Source organism: Eimeria acervulina, genomic scaffold (assembly GCF_000499425.1).
Source record: "Eimeria acervulina Houghton genomic scaffold, Eah_scaff790, whole genome shotgun sequence".
Lineage (NCBI taxonomy): Eukaryota > Apicomplexa > Conoidasida > Eucoccidiorida > Eimeriidae > Eimeria > Eimeria acervulina.
The window spans coordinates 574-16,371 of record NW_013547141.1 but is presented as its reverse complement, the minus strand read 5'-3'; the positions used below and the strand labels follow the sequence as shown (position 1 = coordinate 16,371).

The following is a 15,798-nucleotide window of genomic DNA, read 5'->3' as shown; positions in this document are numbered from 1 at the left end:
ATATATTGTACATATTGTTGCAGCTGTTTTTGATATATATATATATATATATATATCATATATATATATATATATATGGGTTAATACCTATATTTGTATATGTATATTATATTATATACATTAAAATATATATATATATATGTATATATATATATATATGTTTTAGATAGTAACATTATATATATAGTATTGAAAATTATATATATATTTATATATATGTATATATTACGTGTTATACATAATTTTCAATGCTATGTTTGTTCAACATAAGAATACTAAGTAAGACATCTCTTATTCTGCTGCTGTCTCTTATCCTGCAGATGCTTTATTATATACTATATTATTATTATCTTGTTGCTGCTGCTGCTGCTGGCGTGCAGCAACAGCAACAACAGGAGCTGCAACGGCAGCAGCATATCTTTTCGTCACAAAAACCAAGACACCTGCTGCAGCAGCAGCTGCTGCTGCAGCAGCTGCAGCACCTGCTGCAGCAGCTGCAGCACCTGCTGCAGCAGCAGAACTAGAAGCATTATGTACCCTAATTATATCGATTGGTAGAGGAGTGATGCAGCGTCAGAACTAAAGGCATTATAATATATATATATATAGTGCTATATATATAATGCTATATATAACATATATAATATATATATAATATATATATTACTAATTAAGTAATTGATGGGTTTGCGCAGTAGACAAAGACAACGAAGAAAGATAAGAAAATATGAAAAGGCGCTGCAAAAAAATAAATGTTAGATTTGAAGACACTGCGGATATTCCTCTGGCGAACGAGTGCTGCTGCTGCTGAAGAGCAGCAGCAGCAACAAGAGCAGCAAGAGCAGCAGCAGCAGGCCCCCAACAGCAGCTGCTGATGCAGCATACTGCGGAGTGGCTGTGTGTTTGCTGCGTTCAGCTGCTTGTGCTTGTCAGCAGCAGCAGCAGCAGCAGCATCAAGACCAGCAGGAGGAGCAGGGAGCAGCAGGAGCAGCGGCAAGAGCAGAAGCAGTGCTTGCTTCTGCTAATGCACACGCTGCATCAACTGCTGCTGCTGCAGCAAGCCTCCTCAGCTCGCAGTGCAGGAGATGCAGCAGAAGTAGCAGCACTTGCTGCTGCTGCTGCACATGAGCCTTAGATGTCCCTACAGCGGGCAGGGACGACAGGAGGAGAATAATGATCTAGGGTTTAGGGTTTAGGGTTTAGGGTTTACCACCGCAAGCAGGAGTATACAAATATGAGATATACATTATTTATATTATAAATATAATATGCAAAATATATATACATATATATATGTATATAAACTACATATAGCAGCAGTCTGAAGGTGGAGGACGGCGCATGCAGTTGCTGCTGTTGCTGCTGCGGATGCCACAGAGACGAGAGTAGCAGCAGACTATGCTGCAGCAGCAACAGTGTTGCTGCTGCTGCTGCTGCTGCTGCTTCTGTCTTCTAGAGGCGCCACAGTTGCTGCTGCTACTACTGCTGCTGCCGTTGAATCCTCCCCAGCAGCGCCGCAGTTGCTGCTGCTACTGCTGCTGCTGCTGATGCGGAGTCCTCCAGCAGTGCCACAGCTTCTGCTGCTGCTGCTGCTGTTGAATCCTGCATCCAAGCAGCGCCGCAGTAGCTGCTGCTACTGGTGCTGCCGCTGCTGCTATGTCCTGCGGTGGGGCAGCGCCGCGCAATTGCTGATGCAAATTGCCGTTGCAACTGTTGTTGTTGCTGCTGCTGCTGCTGCAGCAGCAGCAGAACAATAGTTGCTGCTGCGTGGGCGGGGGGGGAGTTGACAGTGACCGAGCTGCGGTTGCTGCTGCTGCTGCTGCTAGCGGCAACATACAACACAACAGCTGCAAGTGCTGGAGGGGTAGCTGCGAAGCAAGGCCCCAAGGCGTCTATCTGTCTGAATAATAAAAGGCCCACAATAGTATTGTTATGAACAATACTTGCTGCTGCTGCTGCTGCTGCTGCTGCTGATTGAATCTGCTGTTGCTGCTGCTGTTGCATTTGCTGCTGCTGCTGCTGCTGCATTTGCTGCTGCTGTATATGCATGCCCACAAGATTGTGATAGCAGGAAGTACAGCAGCATAATACTAATGAATCTATATATCCAAATAATATTATATAATATATATCTACATACATATACATATATATATATGTATGTATATGTATATAGATATAGATATAGATATATTATATTATTGATGATATATCTTCATATGAATAGAAGAAGCAACATTTACTTCTTTGCGGGTAAAACCTTCTGAGGGGGAGGGGGAGTGCCTGTTGTAGCGAGCTGCACACATTGCTCCTTATAGTCAGTCTCATAGCAAGTGAATGGGACTCTAGTTGTCTCAGGCTTGAAGCATGTACCTATACGCTCGCCGCGAACATTCTTACAGCGTATACGAGGCTCTCTCTTAGCACAAGGATACTCTTCACTCTCTTGAACAACTGTTGTGCATGTACCCATCTCATATGCAGGTACATTAACACAATGCTCTTCTTCTATATGTTCAGGACAAGGATATTCAATCTCTTCAACTCGGGTGTCTATACAGGGTGTATCAACAGTTTGTTCTTCATCTACACATTCTTCGCTAAACTCATGTCTTTCACAAGGCTTCTCTATATGACGGAAGAGAGTAGCCTGACAAACACTTCTTCTGGGCTTTTTAATCTCAGTACATCTCTCAAAGAACTCATGTCTAGGGCAGTCAAATGTTTCTTGTCTTGTTTTAAATCTATATCCCTTTCTAGGTACCTTACGGGGTACATCTTCACATTCATTGAAGTGCTGAACAGCTGAACATGGTACCTCTTCTTCTTGAGTAACTTGACGAACACAATTCTTAGGTATCTCCTTTAACTCCATATCGCACTGTACATCGGGTACCTCTCTAGGGCACATATGTTGTTGAGTTCTTTGAACTTCACGTGTACATACCTTAGGAACAGATATATGTACTTCTTCTGTACAAGGATATGTCTCTATCTCTTCAGTATCAACCTCAACAAGTTTGCATTTACCCTTCTTTCCTGCGAGCAATCTACCCTTCTTCTTATAGTCTCCACATCTCTCTACTTTTGCTTTAAGAGGGACTCTTCTTGTGCATGTCTTAGGTACTTGTTGAGTCTTAATCTCACTGCAATCGTATGTCTCTAGAGCACTGACAGATTTTTCACAAGGTTCTTGAACAACTTTCTTAACATCTGTACATTTCTTCTCCCACTTCTTCTCATTACAAGGGTATTGTTCTTCAGTTAAAGTGCTGCGTAGACATTTACCGTGATCAATAGAGCTTCTTTTTGTACAATGTCTCTCCATAACAACTTCTTCATAAGGATACTCCTCAGGGACCTGTACTTCTCTTTTACATTTAACTGCTGTTACAACCATATCTACAGAACACTCCATAGATGTTTCGCTACCCCAGCAATCATATTCTTGCTTATAAGCTTCATAATCAATGCATGTACCCTCAGCTGGCTTAGCAATAATCTCACACTTAGGAACAGTAATATGCTTAGGACAAGTCGTTGTAAACTTCTCTTCAACCTGTTTTGTACATGTCTTTTTAACAGTCTTCGGGACCTTTGCGCAGAGCTTTTGTTGTGAAGCCTTCGGACACTGAAATTGAACCTCCCTCTCAACTAAACGATAACAAGACCCCTCTGCATCTTGTTGACTTACAGCACAAAACTCATGAGAGAGAGGGTGAGGACAGCTGAACGGACGAGATACTGTTTCATCTCTATAACATGTTTTTTCTACGCTGTAAGGTACAGCAAAACATTCTTCTTCTATGTCTAAAGGAAGTACTGGCTCCTGAGGAGCCTTACTAGGGGGGGGCTGGGGCTCGCCTTTCTTCTGAGGGGGGGGTGGAGGGCTGCTGCTTGCCTGCTTCTTAGCAAAGACCTCAGAAACTTGATCGCTTGCTGCAACTGCAGCAAGCAGAACAAGCACTGGTGCTGAGAGCGTCTTCATTTTATATGAGGGGAGACTTATGGCAGTGCAGCAAAGAAGAAGATAAGAAAGGAAAGAAGAAGAAAAGAAGATTAAACATAAGTATATATGTACTTATCATATATATACACCCTATACTTGTACACTCTTATCTATAACGATACACTTGCTAGCTGTGAGCAAGTTAGCCTTCTTCATTGCTCTAACGCAGCCGTTTTATTCACCTTTTTATCTTTATTTCTATTTATTTACTCTATTTATTCTTTTTTATCGTCTTTTTTCATTTAAAATTATATATTTTTCGCTCTAACAGCACCTACCAAACACTCGCAGATGTCGCAGCATCCCGCCTAGCCAGCTACCTCTGCTGCTGCAGCGATGAGCGTTGCTGCAACATATTCTATTCTTTTTGACTCTTTTTTCTTCTTTTATTCCTTTATTATTCTTTATTTATCTTTTTATTGTTCGTTTAATCAATGTCTACTCTCTATACACTCCTCAAACCCTCATACGCAGCAACCGGTGCCGACCCCACGTCTCGATTGCCTCTGCAGCTGTTCATTTCTAACTGCAGCAGCAGCAGCAGCAGCAGAAAAAACAGCAGCAGCAGCAGAAACAGCAACAATAACAACAGAAGCAGCAGCAACAAATCCGCGAATCCCTTTGCAGCAACACCATCTACCTGTGCCCCCTAAAGGAGACAGTCAGCTGCGTCGGGTGTGGGTTTCCTTCGACAGAAACAAATACCTGCAGCAGCAACAGCAGCAGCTGCTGCTGTTATTGCTGCTACTATTTCTGTTGCTGCTGCTACTGCTGCTTATGTTGCTGCCGTTGCTGCTGCTGATGAATCCTGGTGGTCCTCGTGGTGCTGCTGCTGGTCGGGGTGGTGCTGTTCCTGCTGCTCCTTCTCCTGCTGCTGCTGCTGCTGCTGCTGCTGCTGGAGACCGTTTATTTTTGTTTTAAAGGGAAAAGACAGGCGAAAGTAAATCCAGAAGCTGCTGCTGACTGCAAACAGCAGCAAAGAAGCGAAGAAGAGGCCCCCAAGTGTCTCCTTTGCTGCTGCTCATCGTTGCACTGTCTCCTCTTGAAATTCTTTTTAGCTTTTGTTTGTCTCCACCATTATCTTTTTAATCCTTATTACAGCAAAATAAAAAAAAGAGACAGACGGAGACAGCCTCTGCTCATTCAGCTGAGGCAGCAGCAGCAGCAACAGCAGCAGCAGCAGCAACAGCAACAGCAGCAGCAGCAACCGCGACAGCTGCAGCGGCGCCAGAGGCCGCAGCAGCAACAGCCTCAGCAGCTGCAACAGCCTTAGCAGCTGCAACACCCTTAGCAGCTGCAACAGCCTTAGCAGCTGCAACACCCTTAGCAGCTGCAGCAGCAACAGCAGCAGCAATAGCCGCAGCGGCAACACCTGCAGCGGCAACAGCTGGGTCAATAGGACCGGCAACTGCTGCTGCAGCTGAAGCAACAGCAGCAGCAGAAGCAGCTGCAGCAGCAACAGCAGCAACTGCACCGTCAACAGCAGAAGCTGCAACAGCAACAACAGCAGCAGCAGTAGCAACGGCAACCTCAGTAGCAGCTGTAACAGCAGCTGCAGCAGCAGCAGCTGTAGCAGCACGAGTAGCAGCGGTAGCAGCAGGAGCAACAGCTGCAGCAGCAACAGCAGCAGCAAGAGCTGCAGCAGGCGCTGTTAGACTTGAGGGTCCCCCCTCCATTTATTTTTTTAATTTGGTGTCTCCTCTGTACTGTCTCCAGGCCGGACAAAGGCACTAGTAAACCCTAAACCCTAAACCCTAAACCCTAAACCCTGAAACACTAATAAGACCCTAAAGCCTCCTCAGCAGAACTCCCGCGCTCAACCCCTAAACCCTAAACCCTAAACCCTAAACCCTAAACCCTAAACCCTAAACCAGCCTTAAGGTGGTTCGAAAATTAAGACATCGAGCGCAGCCCCACCGAGTTGAACTGCGGCTTAGCCAGGATTGCTGCTGTTGCTGCTGCTGTTGCTGCTGCTGCTGCACATATTTGCAGCTAGCTGCAGCACCTGCGGTGTCTCCTTGGGGTCTGCCCCAGTCTCCTTTTCTGCTGTCTCCACTTCAAACAGATCAGGAAAAACATCAGCATCCGATGCCGTTGCTGCTACCTCAGCTGCTGCTGCTTCTGCTGCTGCTGCTGCTGTTGTACCTGCTGCTGCTGCTGCTGCTGCTGTACCTGCTGCTGCTGTACCTGCTGCTGCGGTCTCTACTTCGCCCGCCAGTAAATCCCTCCCTGCGACAGCTGCTGCATTAGCACCTCCATCAGCTATCTCCGTCTCAGCTGCTGCTGCTGCTGCTTCTGGTGCACCAGCAGCAGCAGCTGAAGGCGCATCAGCTGCTGTAGTTGCTGGAGTTGCAGCAGCAGCAGCAGCTGCATGCGGTTGCTGCGGATTGTTGCGAGGAGAAGTACGAGTGTCTCTTGATGCAGTGGGGTCTTCGGTGTTTGATACGATTACTTGCACTGGCGGTGTCTCCTTTTGGGGTGTACATGCAGCTACTGTCTCCTGCAGTGTCTCCTTTTGGGGTGTATAGGCAGCTTGTTTCTGTGCATGCGGTGTCCTGACTTTTCTCGGTCTTCCAGGGCCCCTTGCAGGGGCCCCCCCTGTCTTTTTTCTTTTCTTTGTGTAGCGACGAGTTAATACCCATTCGTCGCTGCTGCTGCTGCTGTTGCTGCTGTTGCTGCTGTTGCTGCTGCTGTCTCTCCGGGTGTCTCCTTCTCCCCCTTTGTCTGCAGCAGATATCAATTTGTCTCCTTTAGCTGCCTGCATGCTGCTGCATCTCCCTCGCCTCCCCGGGGGTCTCCCCCGGCCTCTTCTCACCTGCTGCCTAGAGGAGACACCTCTGCGGTGTACAGGCACCTGCACGCCTGTCTCCTGCGGAGACACCTCAGTCTGCATAGCACTGCTTACAGACAGCACCGGGGGGCCCCCAGGGGGCCCCCCCCTCCTTGTCTCCGACCCTTCTGCTGCTGCTCCCGTTGTTGTTGCTGCTGATCCTCCTCCTCCTCCTGTTGCTGTTGCTGCTGCTGCTGCTGCTTCAGCTGCAGCAGATGAGGGGACTGCTGCTGCAGTTGCGGAACGAAGTGCATCCGCTGCTGTCCCCCAAGTGGCTGGGGAGAGAGCGACTGCAGCTTCGTCTTCTGCTGCAGCAGCAGCAGCGTGTTGTGGGTCCCCCGGATAGTTTGCTGCTGCAGGGGGTTGCTGCAGCAGCGCAGCAGCAGCAGCACTGCTACGATACTGTGCACTGAGCAGCGGTGCTGGCATCTGCGCGCGTTGTCTCCTCCACTGTCCCTTCACCTGTTTGTGTGTCTCCTTTAGGGGGCCCCCTGGGGGCCCCCCTACCCCACGGCCTGCAGCAGCAATCCAGGGCAGCTGCAGCAGGGGGCCCCTCGCCTTATTGCGGTGTCTGTACAGCAGCAAAAGACGAGTAAGACAGGGAACAGGGTCTTGTGGGGACCCCCAGAAGGGTAGGGGCCCCGGATGAAGGGCCTCTGGGGGGCCCCCTTCATAGTTTGCTGCTGCAGCAGGAAGCGCTCTTAAGGCTTCCAGCTGAGATATGTATGCAGCATAATCTAGTCGAGACAGACAAAACACACGCTCCAGCTGCTGCAGCAAAAACCTGCAGGCGGCTTCTGCTTCACCAGGACCCAGCACATTACCAGCAGTAGCAGCAGCAGCAGCAGCAGCTGGTGGTGGTGCTGCTGCTGCTGCAGACGCATGCTGCAGATCTTCCAAGTGACTGCAACAAATACAACAAACATGCAGCAGCAAGTACCACTCATCAGAAGCACTGCCAGCAGCAGCAGCAACAGCAGCAGCAACAGCAGCAGCAGCAACAGCAGCAACAGCAGCAGCAGCAACAGCAGCAGCAGTTGAACGCACAGGGAAAACAACGCCAAGTTTGCTGCGCATGCAGCCCTGCTTGGCCCCGAAAGGGGACAGAGACGAGGCCCTGTATCCAGCAGCAGCAGCGGGGGCTGCTGCAGCAGCAGCGCGTGTTGCTGCTGCGCTTGCTGAGGAGACAGCTCAAGTGAAAGCGAAGGCCAGGAAGAGGCAGAGAGACCCCTACGGAGTGTTGCGTACAGCTGCAGCAGATGCTGCTGCACCCAGACCTGTACATTGTTGCTGCTGTTGTTGCTGCTGCTGCTGTTGTTGTCTCCGCCACTGCTGCTGCTGTTGCTGCTGCTGCTCCAGGAGACAAACAGCAGCAAAGCAGCACGCATTGTCTCTGCCTGCGCCTCCATAAAGGCGAAGTGCTGCGCACAGTTTGCTGCAGTACGGCCAGCGAGGAGACCCTAAAAGAACAGTGCAGCAGAAGACAATAGATAAATGAAAGGAGACAGGACAGACAAAGAGAGACGCTTCACGCAAACAAACAAAAGCAAAAAAGATTAAACATATAAACAATATAAAGCAAATAAATAAAAATAAACAAAAAGGAGACAGCTAAAAAGAAAGGAGACAAAAGGAGACACAAGAGAGACAAAAGATAAAATGTAGCAGCAGCAAACAGCAAACGAGACAGCCAGCAAAAGGAGACAGACGAGACAACAATATAAAATATATATCTATATATATACATATATATATATATGACAAGCAAAAGAAAGAGAGAAGGAGGCAAGAGGAGACAGGCTAAGGCAGAGTCTCTTCTTGAGGTGTACGTGCACCCCACGTACTGCAGCACGACTCCAGCTGCGAGAAAAACAAATTGCTGCTGCGCGCAGCAACGCCCCTTCTGCTGCTGTCCACTGCATTGGCTTCTTACAGGGACTTAAGCAGTGCTGGTACCTGCGTAGACACCCCAAAGTACTCACCCCACACCCTGCAGCAGCAGCAGCAGCAGCAGCAGCAGTCAGCAGCAGCAGCCACCAGCAGAAGCAGCAACCACCAGCACCCAACAGCAGCACCCAGTACCAGCAGCCAACAGCAGCAGCACCGAGCAGCCCAAGCAGTAGCAATAATAATAATAATAACAGCAGCAGCAGCAGCAGCAGCAGGAGCAGGAGACAAGTGGGGTGTCTGATGAGGAGACCTTTCTCTGCACTTCATCTCTGTCCTGCCTCGCAGATGTGCTGCTGCTTTGTTAAAAGAGGTGCGTCCATAAGCTGAAGGCAGCAGCTGCAGCTGCATGTCTTCAATTGCTGTAAATACACCGTGACGCTTCGTCTCCTGCAACAAGAAAATTAATATAAATAAATATAAATATATATATATAAATATAAATATAAATAAACATAATTAAATATAACTATATAAATAAATAAATAAATATATATATATATATGCATATTTAAATTAATTGATTAAGTAATTAGTGGGCATGGTGTACACTTAAACTGATATATATATATATATATATATATTTATATTTATATATTTATTTATTTATATAAATATATAAATATATATATATATATATATATATGCAAAGAAAGGAGACAAATATTAACAACAGACGAAGGAGACAGCGTATAGAACAACAGACAGAAAAATAAACAAACTAAGCAGCACACATATCTACAGTGCACCAGCCATACTCAACCCCACACACCAGCAGCAGCAGCAGCAGCAGCTGCTGCTGCTGCTGTTGCTGTTGCTGCTGCTGCTGCTGTTGCTGTTGCTGTTGCTGCTGCGGCTGCTAAGACTGCAACGGTCCCCAGATGCCCCTGTCTCCTGGTCTCTCCGCCAGCCTCGAGGCTGCAGTGCTGCCTCTGGGGCCTCGGGTTTAGGGTTTAGGGTTTAGGGTTTAGGGTTTAGGGTTTAGGGTTTAGGGGTTGGGCTTACCACCTGGAGATATTTGAAGCGAGCTCTACACTGGTTGTTGTTGCGGCCAGGGACTTTTGCTGCTACTCGCATCCATCTGCTGCTGCCACGAGGTGTATCCTGAACAGCAGCAACAGCAGCAAGCAGCAGCTCGTCTTCTGCTGCACTCCACTCCCGCCGCAGCAGCTGCTGCTGTTGCTGCTGCTGCAGCTGCACATACACCTGAAATATCACAAACGGAGGCATCGGCACGTCGCTGTACGCCGCCATGGATAGGAAATCAACCCCACACCCCACAGCAGCAGCAGCTGCTGCTGCTGCAGTTGCTGCTGCTCCTCTGTTGGCTGTACTCTTGCCCCCCTGGGCCCCTCCTCTCAGTGCAAGGCCACTGCTGCTGCTGCTGTTGCTGCTGCAGCAACGTTCAATTGCTGCACGCGCATGCTGCAGCTGCAGCGCAGCCAAATCTGTCGCACTGCCTTGCTGCTGCTGCTGCTGCTGCCGCTGCTGCTGCAGGCTCAGGCGATCTGTTGTCCTTGGGTAGCTCAAAGCAGCGACACTGCCTGCTGTGCGCTGCAGCTGCTGCAGTTGAAGCTGCTGCTGCACCTGCTGGCCCCCCTGAATGCCCTGTTGCTGCTGCAGCAGCACAAGCTGCTGCTGCTGCTGCTGCTGCTGCTGCATGCGGTGTAGTGCTGCTTCGCTCGGAGTTGTATTCATAAACCGGAGGAGACACTCAGCAGGAGACAGCCCGAGAGAGGGCGGCGCTGCAGCTGCAACAGCAGTACTTACACGCCGCAGCAGCGAAGCAAGCGTAAGCACCTTTCTCTGCTGCTGCTGCTGCTGCTGCTGCTGCTGCAGTTCGGCAGCATTGGCTCCCTGCCCCGCTGCATGCAGCAGCCACCGAATTCCTTGCAGCAGTCTTGCGGGGTGCAGTGTGCACTCATCATCTTCCTGCTGCTGCTGCTGCAGCTGGTGCCGCGAGTACAGCGCGAGTTGCTGCTGCTGCTGCTGCTGCTGCTGCTGCGTCCCTTGAAGATCAGCAAGCGAGTGGGGGGGCCAACGAGCAGCGTGAAAAGTCGCAGCCACAGCTTGGGGGGAGATGTGCAGCTCCTCCAGGTGTATCTTCAGCTGCAGCAGCAGCAACAGCAACAACAGCAACAGCAGCAGCAGCGTAGGCCAGTATGGAAGCAGCACGTGCTGCACCCGCCTCAAGCAGCAACAGCAGCAACAACAACAGAAACAGCAGCAGCACCCGTAGCAGCAGTGCAGCAGCCGCAGCACTTGCACAAGCAGCAGTAGCATAGAAGCAGGACGATGTGCAGCAGCAGCAGTTGCAGCAGCAGTAGCAGCAGCAGTAGCAGCAGCACCAGACGCAAGAGGAGCACTCACTAACCTGCTGCTTAAATAGAGACAGAAGCAGGGCTTGAGTATTTGCTGCGTCTCTGTCTCCTGCTGTCTCCTCCCCCTCAAACGACTGAGCAAAACTGTCCAAGGGAGAGGCTTGCTGCAGCAGTTTGCTGCTGCTGCTGCTGCTGCTGCTTCTCTTTCTAGCGCGGTGTAGATGGAGCTGCCTGGCGAGCAGAGCAGCAGGAGCAGCAAGAGTCCTGGCTCCTGCTGCAGCAGGAGCGCGGTTTGCTGCTGCTGCTGCTGCAGGTCCCCCCCAAAGGAAGCACTTCAGTGCTTCACCTCCAAGCATAGAAGAAACCCTAGGCTTGCCGCTGGGGCAGTGCTGCACCTGCTGCTGCTGCTGCTGCTGCCACAGCAGCAACGCGTCTCTGTTGCTAGGAAGAGGCCTCCCTTCTACGTTCAATAAAGGGTCTGCTGTGGGGCGCGCTGCAGCAGCAGCAGCACCTGCTGCTGCAGCTCGTTTGCTGCTGCTCCGGCTGCTCTCCCGCATCTGCTGCTGCAGCTCCTTCTGCCGCCGCAGCCGCCGCTGCTGCTGCTGCTGCTGCTGCAGCTGCTCATATATTTGCTGCCGCTGCTGCTGCAGCACCAACTCAATGCTGCACAAAACTGCAAAGTGTTCCACCGCCTTCTCCTCCAAGTGACTCAGTCTGCTGCTGCTGCTGCTGCTGCTGCTGCTGCTACTACTGCTGCTGCTGCTAACGGTGCTGGTGAGTGCATACGTAGGAGGTGGCTGGCTTTGCTGCTGCTGCTGCTGCTGCTGCTGCTGCTGCTGCGTCTGAGGGGTAAGAAAGGAGAAGATGCCTTCAGAGGGGCCCCCCTGCGGTACCCAGTCATCCGCCTCGGCGTCGGGGGCCCCATCTTCAGGGGCCCCCCACCAACTCTGAGTTTGCAGGCCTGTACTTGCTGCTGCTGCTGCTGTTGCTGCTGTTGCTGTTGCTGCTGCTAATTCCCCAGCAGCAGGATGTACAGCAGCAGCAGCAGCAGCAGCAGAAGCAGTCGATTCTGCTGCTGCCCACGATGGGTCTTGAGGCTGCAGCCAAGGGCTGAGAGTAATCTGGGGCTCTTCTTCATTGATTTGCTGCTGCTGTTGCTGCTGCTGCTGCAGCAGCTGTTGCTGCTGCTGTTGCTGAGTGTTCATGCCGCATCCGTTCAGGGGCCCCTGGGCCCCCCAGAGCAGCAGCAACAGCAGCAGCAGCAGCAGCAGCAGGGGAGGAGCAGCAAGCCCTCTCCTCCTCTTCTCTGTAGAAATAAAAAAACAATATTAAATTTATACTTTTAATTATTCATTGTCTGCTCTTAGCAGCTAATTGGGGGCCCCACACTGACGGGGGCCCCCGGGGCTGAGGCCCTGGGGCCCCCGGTCTCGTTCCTAGCTAGCCCTAGAGCAACAGCAGCAGCAACAGCAGCAGCAACTGCTGCTGCTGCTGCTGCTGCCGCGCTGCTGATAATATTTCTTTTGTTTTTTAATTTAAAGTATTTTATTTCAAGCAGAGCAGCAACGAGCTGTCTCGGATCCCGCGACAGCCCTACTGTTGCTGCCTCAACAGCTAGCTAACAGCTAGCTACAGCTAGCTACAGATAGCTTCTTAGGAGCAAGCCTGTCTCTTGCTGCACCCCACAGCCAACAAGATGCCGGACCATGCTGAGGAAGGGCAAGAACGCTCCCTAGCGAGCAGGGTGCTGCTGCTGCTGCTGCTGCTGTCGTTTGCTGCTCCTGCTGCTGATATTTGCTGCTGCCACTGTTTGCTGCTGCTGCTATTTGCTGGTGCTGCTGCTGTTGCTGCTTGCTGCCACTGTTTCTAGGGCTGTTGCTGCTGCCTGTTCCGGTGCTGCAGGGAGGCAGCAACAGCCTTTGGGGCCGGCACTAACGCTGCTGCTGCTGTTGCTGCTGCTGCTGCTGCTGCTGTGCATGCGTTTGTTCTCAGCTTGTAGATGCTGAGAAAGAAGTTAGGAAGGTATGCTGCATGCAGTCTTTTGTGTCTTTGTTTGTGAATCTGGCTTGAGGTGTACGTACACCTGAGATATGCTGCTGCTGCTGGTTTATCTCCAGCTGTCTCTTGTTGCTGCAGCTCCTCTCTATTTTAGGGTTTAGGGTTTAGGGTTTTCGAGGGTTTTGAGAGCTGCACGGATGTTGGGGCTGCATGCAGTAGCCACTATATTAAAAGGCGAGAAGGATAAACACATGCAAACAAACAAAGACAGAAAATAAGCAAAGACAGAAGACAGACATTGCTGCTAATGTGTTGTGCTGCAGCTCGAGAGAGAGAACCAATCCCTTCAGGCTGTGAGCTGCTGCTTGTGCTGCTGCTGCTGCTAGTGCTACTGCTGTTAGTGCTGCTACTGATGGAGCTGCTGCTGTTAGTGCGGATGCTGCTGGTGCCGGCTGTCCTGCTGCTGCTGCTGCTGCTGCTGCATCTGGGGTGTCTGTGCGTAGTGTTTGTTCTTCTGCAGCAATTGTCTTTGAAGACTCAGTTGCTGACTGGAGTGCGCCCAAAACCCTAAACCCTAAACCCTAAACCCTAAACCCTAATCTGGGGCGTCCGACCCCGAAATCTTCTCTTTCTTGGAGGGGACAGCTGCAGCAAATGCTGCTGCTGCTGCTGCTGCTGCTGCTGTGTGCAGAAAGTAAACCCTAAGGACATGCATGCAATTGAGTTAGAGCTGCAGGAAGAACACGCGCAGCTGATGCTGGAGAGGAGACATGAAATCCAAGCGCTTAAAGAGAAGATTCACAGGCTAGACACCCTCGTAACTGAGCTGCAGCAGCAGCGGCAGCAGCAGCAGCAGGGTCTTCTCGCCAGCGTCTTTACATGCAACTGCAACGCGACCACTGAAGACCCCACAACAGAACATACCATTGCCGTGCCTTGAGAGCTAGCTAGCTGCCTAGCTAGCTACCTAGCTAGCTAGTTAGCTAGCTAGCTACTACCTAACTAGCTAGCTAGCTAGCGATCCGCCTACGTGGCTACGTAGCTAGCTAGCTAGCTGGCTAGCTAACTGGCTAGCTAGCTACGTAGCCCCAGTGTCTGTTGGTCCCTACGACGCCAGTTAAGGCCGCTGCAGCAACAGCAACAGCAGCTGCTGCTGCAGTAGCAGCAGCAGCAGCAGCGAGCGGAAAGGGCATGTGCGTGTCTGTGGCTGCCCTCTAAAGCCCTAAGAAGCACTAAAGGGCCCCCAACTCATACCGAACCGCTGTAACAATGGGGGGCCCCCGGGGCCCCCCGAACCCGCTTAAGGTGTCTATGTTTATACTTCTTTCTCCTGCATAAAGCAGCTACGCTCTAGCAAGAGATAAAGACTAAAACATACGCACAAGAGCTAGCAGCAGCAACAGCAACAGTACACCCTCAGGGGGCCCCCAGGGGCCCCCAACAACACAAATGAAATAACCCCTCTGCTTCTGTGGGGGGCCCCCAGGGTACTGCGCTTGCTGCTGTTAGTAGAGGGGCCCCTACTAGGGGGCCCCCAACTATTAATGCATCTCTGCATAAGAAACATAATTAAAGAGGGCCCCTAACACGAGGGGCTGCTGCTGCAGAGCAGCACGAAGGCAAGACCAGCCGTACGTACACTGCACTGCTGCTGCACATCCTATATACACCTCTACCACAGAGGGCCCCCATGAGGGGGCCCCTAAGAAGCAGGGGGCCCCTCATGGAGGCCCCCAAGAAGAAGGGGGCCCCTCATGGGGGCATCCAAGAAGAACGGGGCCCCTCATGGAGGGGCCCCTCAGAAGGGGGGGCCCCTCATGGAGGGGCCCCTAAGAAGGGGGGGGCCCCCATGGAGGGGGCCCTAAGAAGAGGGGGGGGGCCCCAATGGAGGGGCCCCTAAGAAGGGAGGGGGGCCCCTCATGGGGCCCCCCTTGTCTGTATTGTTTGCTCGGAAGCCTATAAACAGGAACGGGGAGTAAAGAGAGCCGTTGAGGGGGCCCCCTATGGAGGGGCCCCTAAGGGGCCCCCCGGCGTCTCTGTACCCTCTCTTAGCGGGAAGAGAAGAAGCTACGCTCCGTTTGCTGCTACTGCTGCTCCTGCTGCTCCTGCTGCTGCTGTTATTATTATTCTTCTTTCGTGGGTTTAGCGCTGAGGTATGGGGGCCCTAAAAAAGAGTTAAGATGGTGAAGGATGCATACAGCAAAAAGACAGGATAGCCGACCAACATACGCTGTTCCTCTAGCAGCAAGGCCTGCAACCGCAGCAAAACCAGCAGCAGCAGCAGCAGCAGCAGCAGCAGCAGCAACAGAGAGCCCTGCACTTTAGTGCTGAGGTGTCTGTACAGTGCAGCCGAAACAGCTGCAGTATCTTTGGTTGCGGTGTGTAGACAGCCGAGTATGAAGCATTTTTAATATGAATAGCTGCTAACTGGGGTGTATAGGCAGCTCAGTATTATATACTTACAGCCTCAAATAGAGCAGAGGCACTAAAGGTAGCCCAGCTGACTCCAAGAGCAGCACAAACAAAGCGCAGCAAACTCTTTTTGTTTATAAACAACATAGTCAGGGCTACACCCATCACAGGCAGCAAACAATATCCTAAAATTGAAGCTGTACGATATACGTCTATCCCTTCACCCTACACACAAACAAACAAACAGCAGCAGCAGCAGGAGCAGCAGAGATAGCAGCAGG

At 51.0% G+C, this 15,798-nt stretch overlaps 4 protein-coding genes across 4 annotated transcripts; 2 read left to right on the top strand and 2 right to left on the bottom strand.

Annotated features, from left to right (window-relative positions):
* Positions 1-1,479: 1,479 nt before the first annotated feature.
* EAH_00049200 (hypothetical protein) lies at positions 1,480-2,049 on the bottom strand (the record flags this gene model as incomplete). Its single annotated transcript, XM_013391360.1, has 1 exon — positions 1,480-2,049. The coding sequence occupies one exon, from the start codon at positions 2,047-2,049 to the stop codon at positions 1,480-1,482; it is 570 nt and encodes a 189-aa protein (XP_013246814.1).
* Positions 2,050-2,811: 762 nt separating this feature from the next.
* Positions 2,812-5,743, top strand: EAH_00049190 (hypothetical protein; the record flags this gene model as incomplete). The annotated part of the gene is made up of 3 exons (XM_013391359.1): positions 2,812-2,814; positions 3,586-3,718; positions 5,157-5,743. 3 exons carry the CDS (start codon positions 2,812-2,814, stop codon positions 5,741-5,743), a joined length of 723 nt encoding a protein of 240 aa, XP_013246813.1.
* A 199-nt stretch (positions 5,744-5,942) lies between these two features.
* EAH_00049180 (hypothetical protein, conserved) lies at positions 5,943-12,312 on the bottom strand (the record flags this gene model as incomplete). The annotated part of the gene is made up of 6 exons (XM_013391358.1): positions 5,943-7,743; positions 7,887-8,274; positions 8,773-8,795; positions 9,040-9,176; positions 9,792-10,895; positions 11,161-12,312. The coding sequence occupies 6 exons, from the start codon at positions 12,310-12,312 to the stop codon at positions 5,943-5,945; spliced, it is 4,605 nt and encodes a 1,534-aa protein (XP_013246812.1).
* Positions 12,313-12,803: 491 nt separating this feature from the next.
* On the top strand, positions 12,804-14,045 carry EAH_00049170 (hypothetical protein, conserved; the record flags this gene model as incomplete). Its single annotated transcript, XM_013391357.1, has 3 exons — positions 12,804-12,851; positions 13,100-13,129; positions 13,797-14,045. 3 exons carry the CDS (start codon positions 12,804-12,806, stop codon positions 14,043-14,045), a joined length of 327 nt encoding a protein of 108 aa, XP_013246811.1.
* Positions 14,046-15,798: the final 1,753 nt, after the last annotated feature.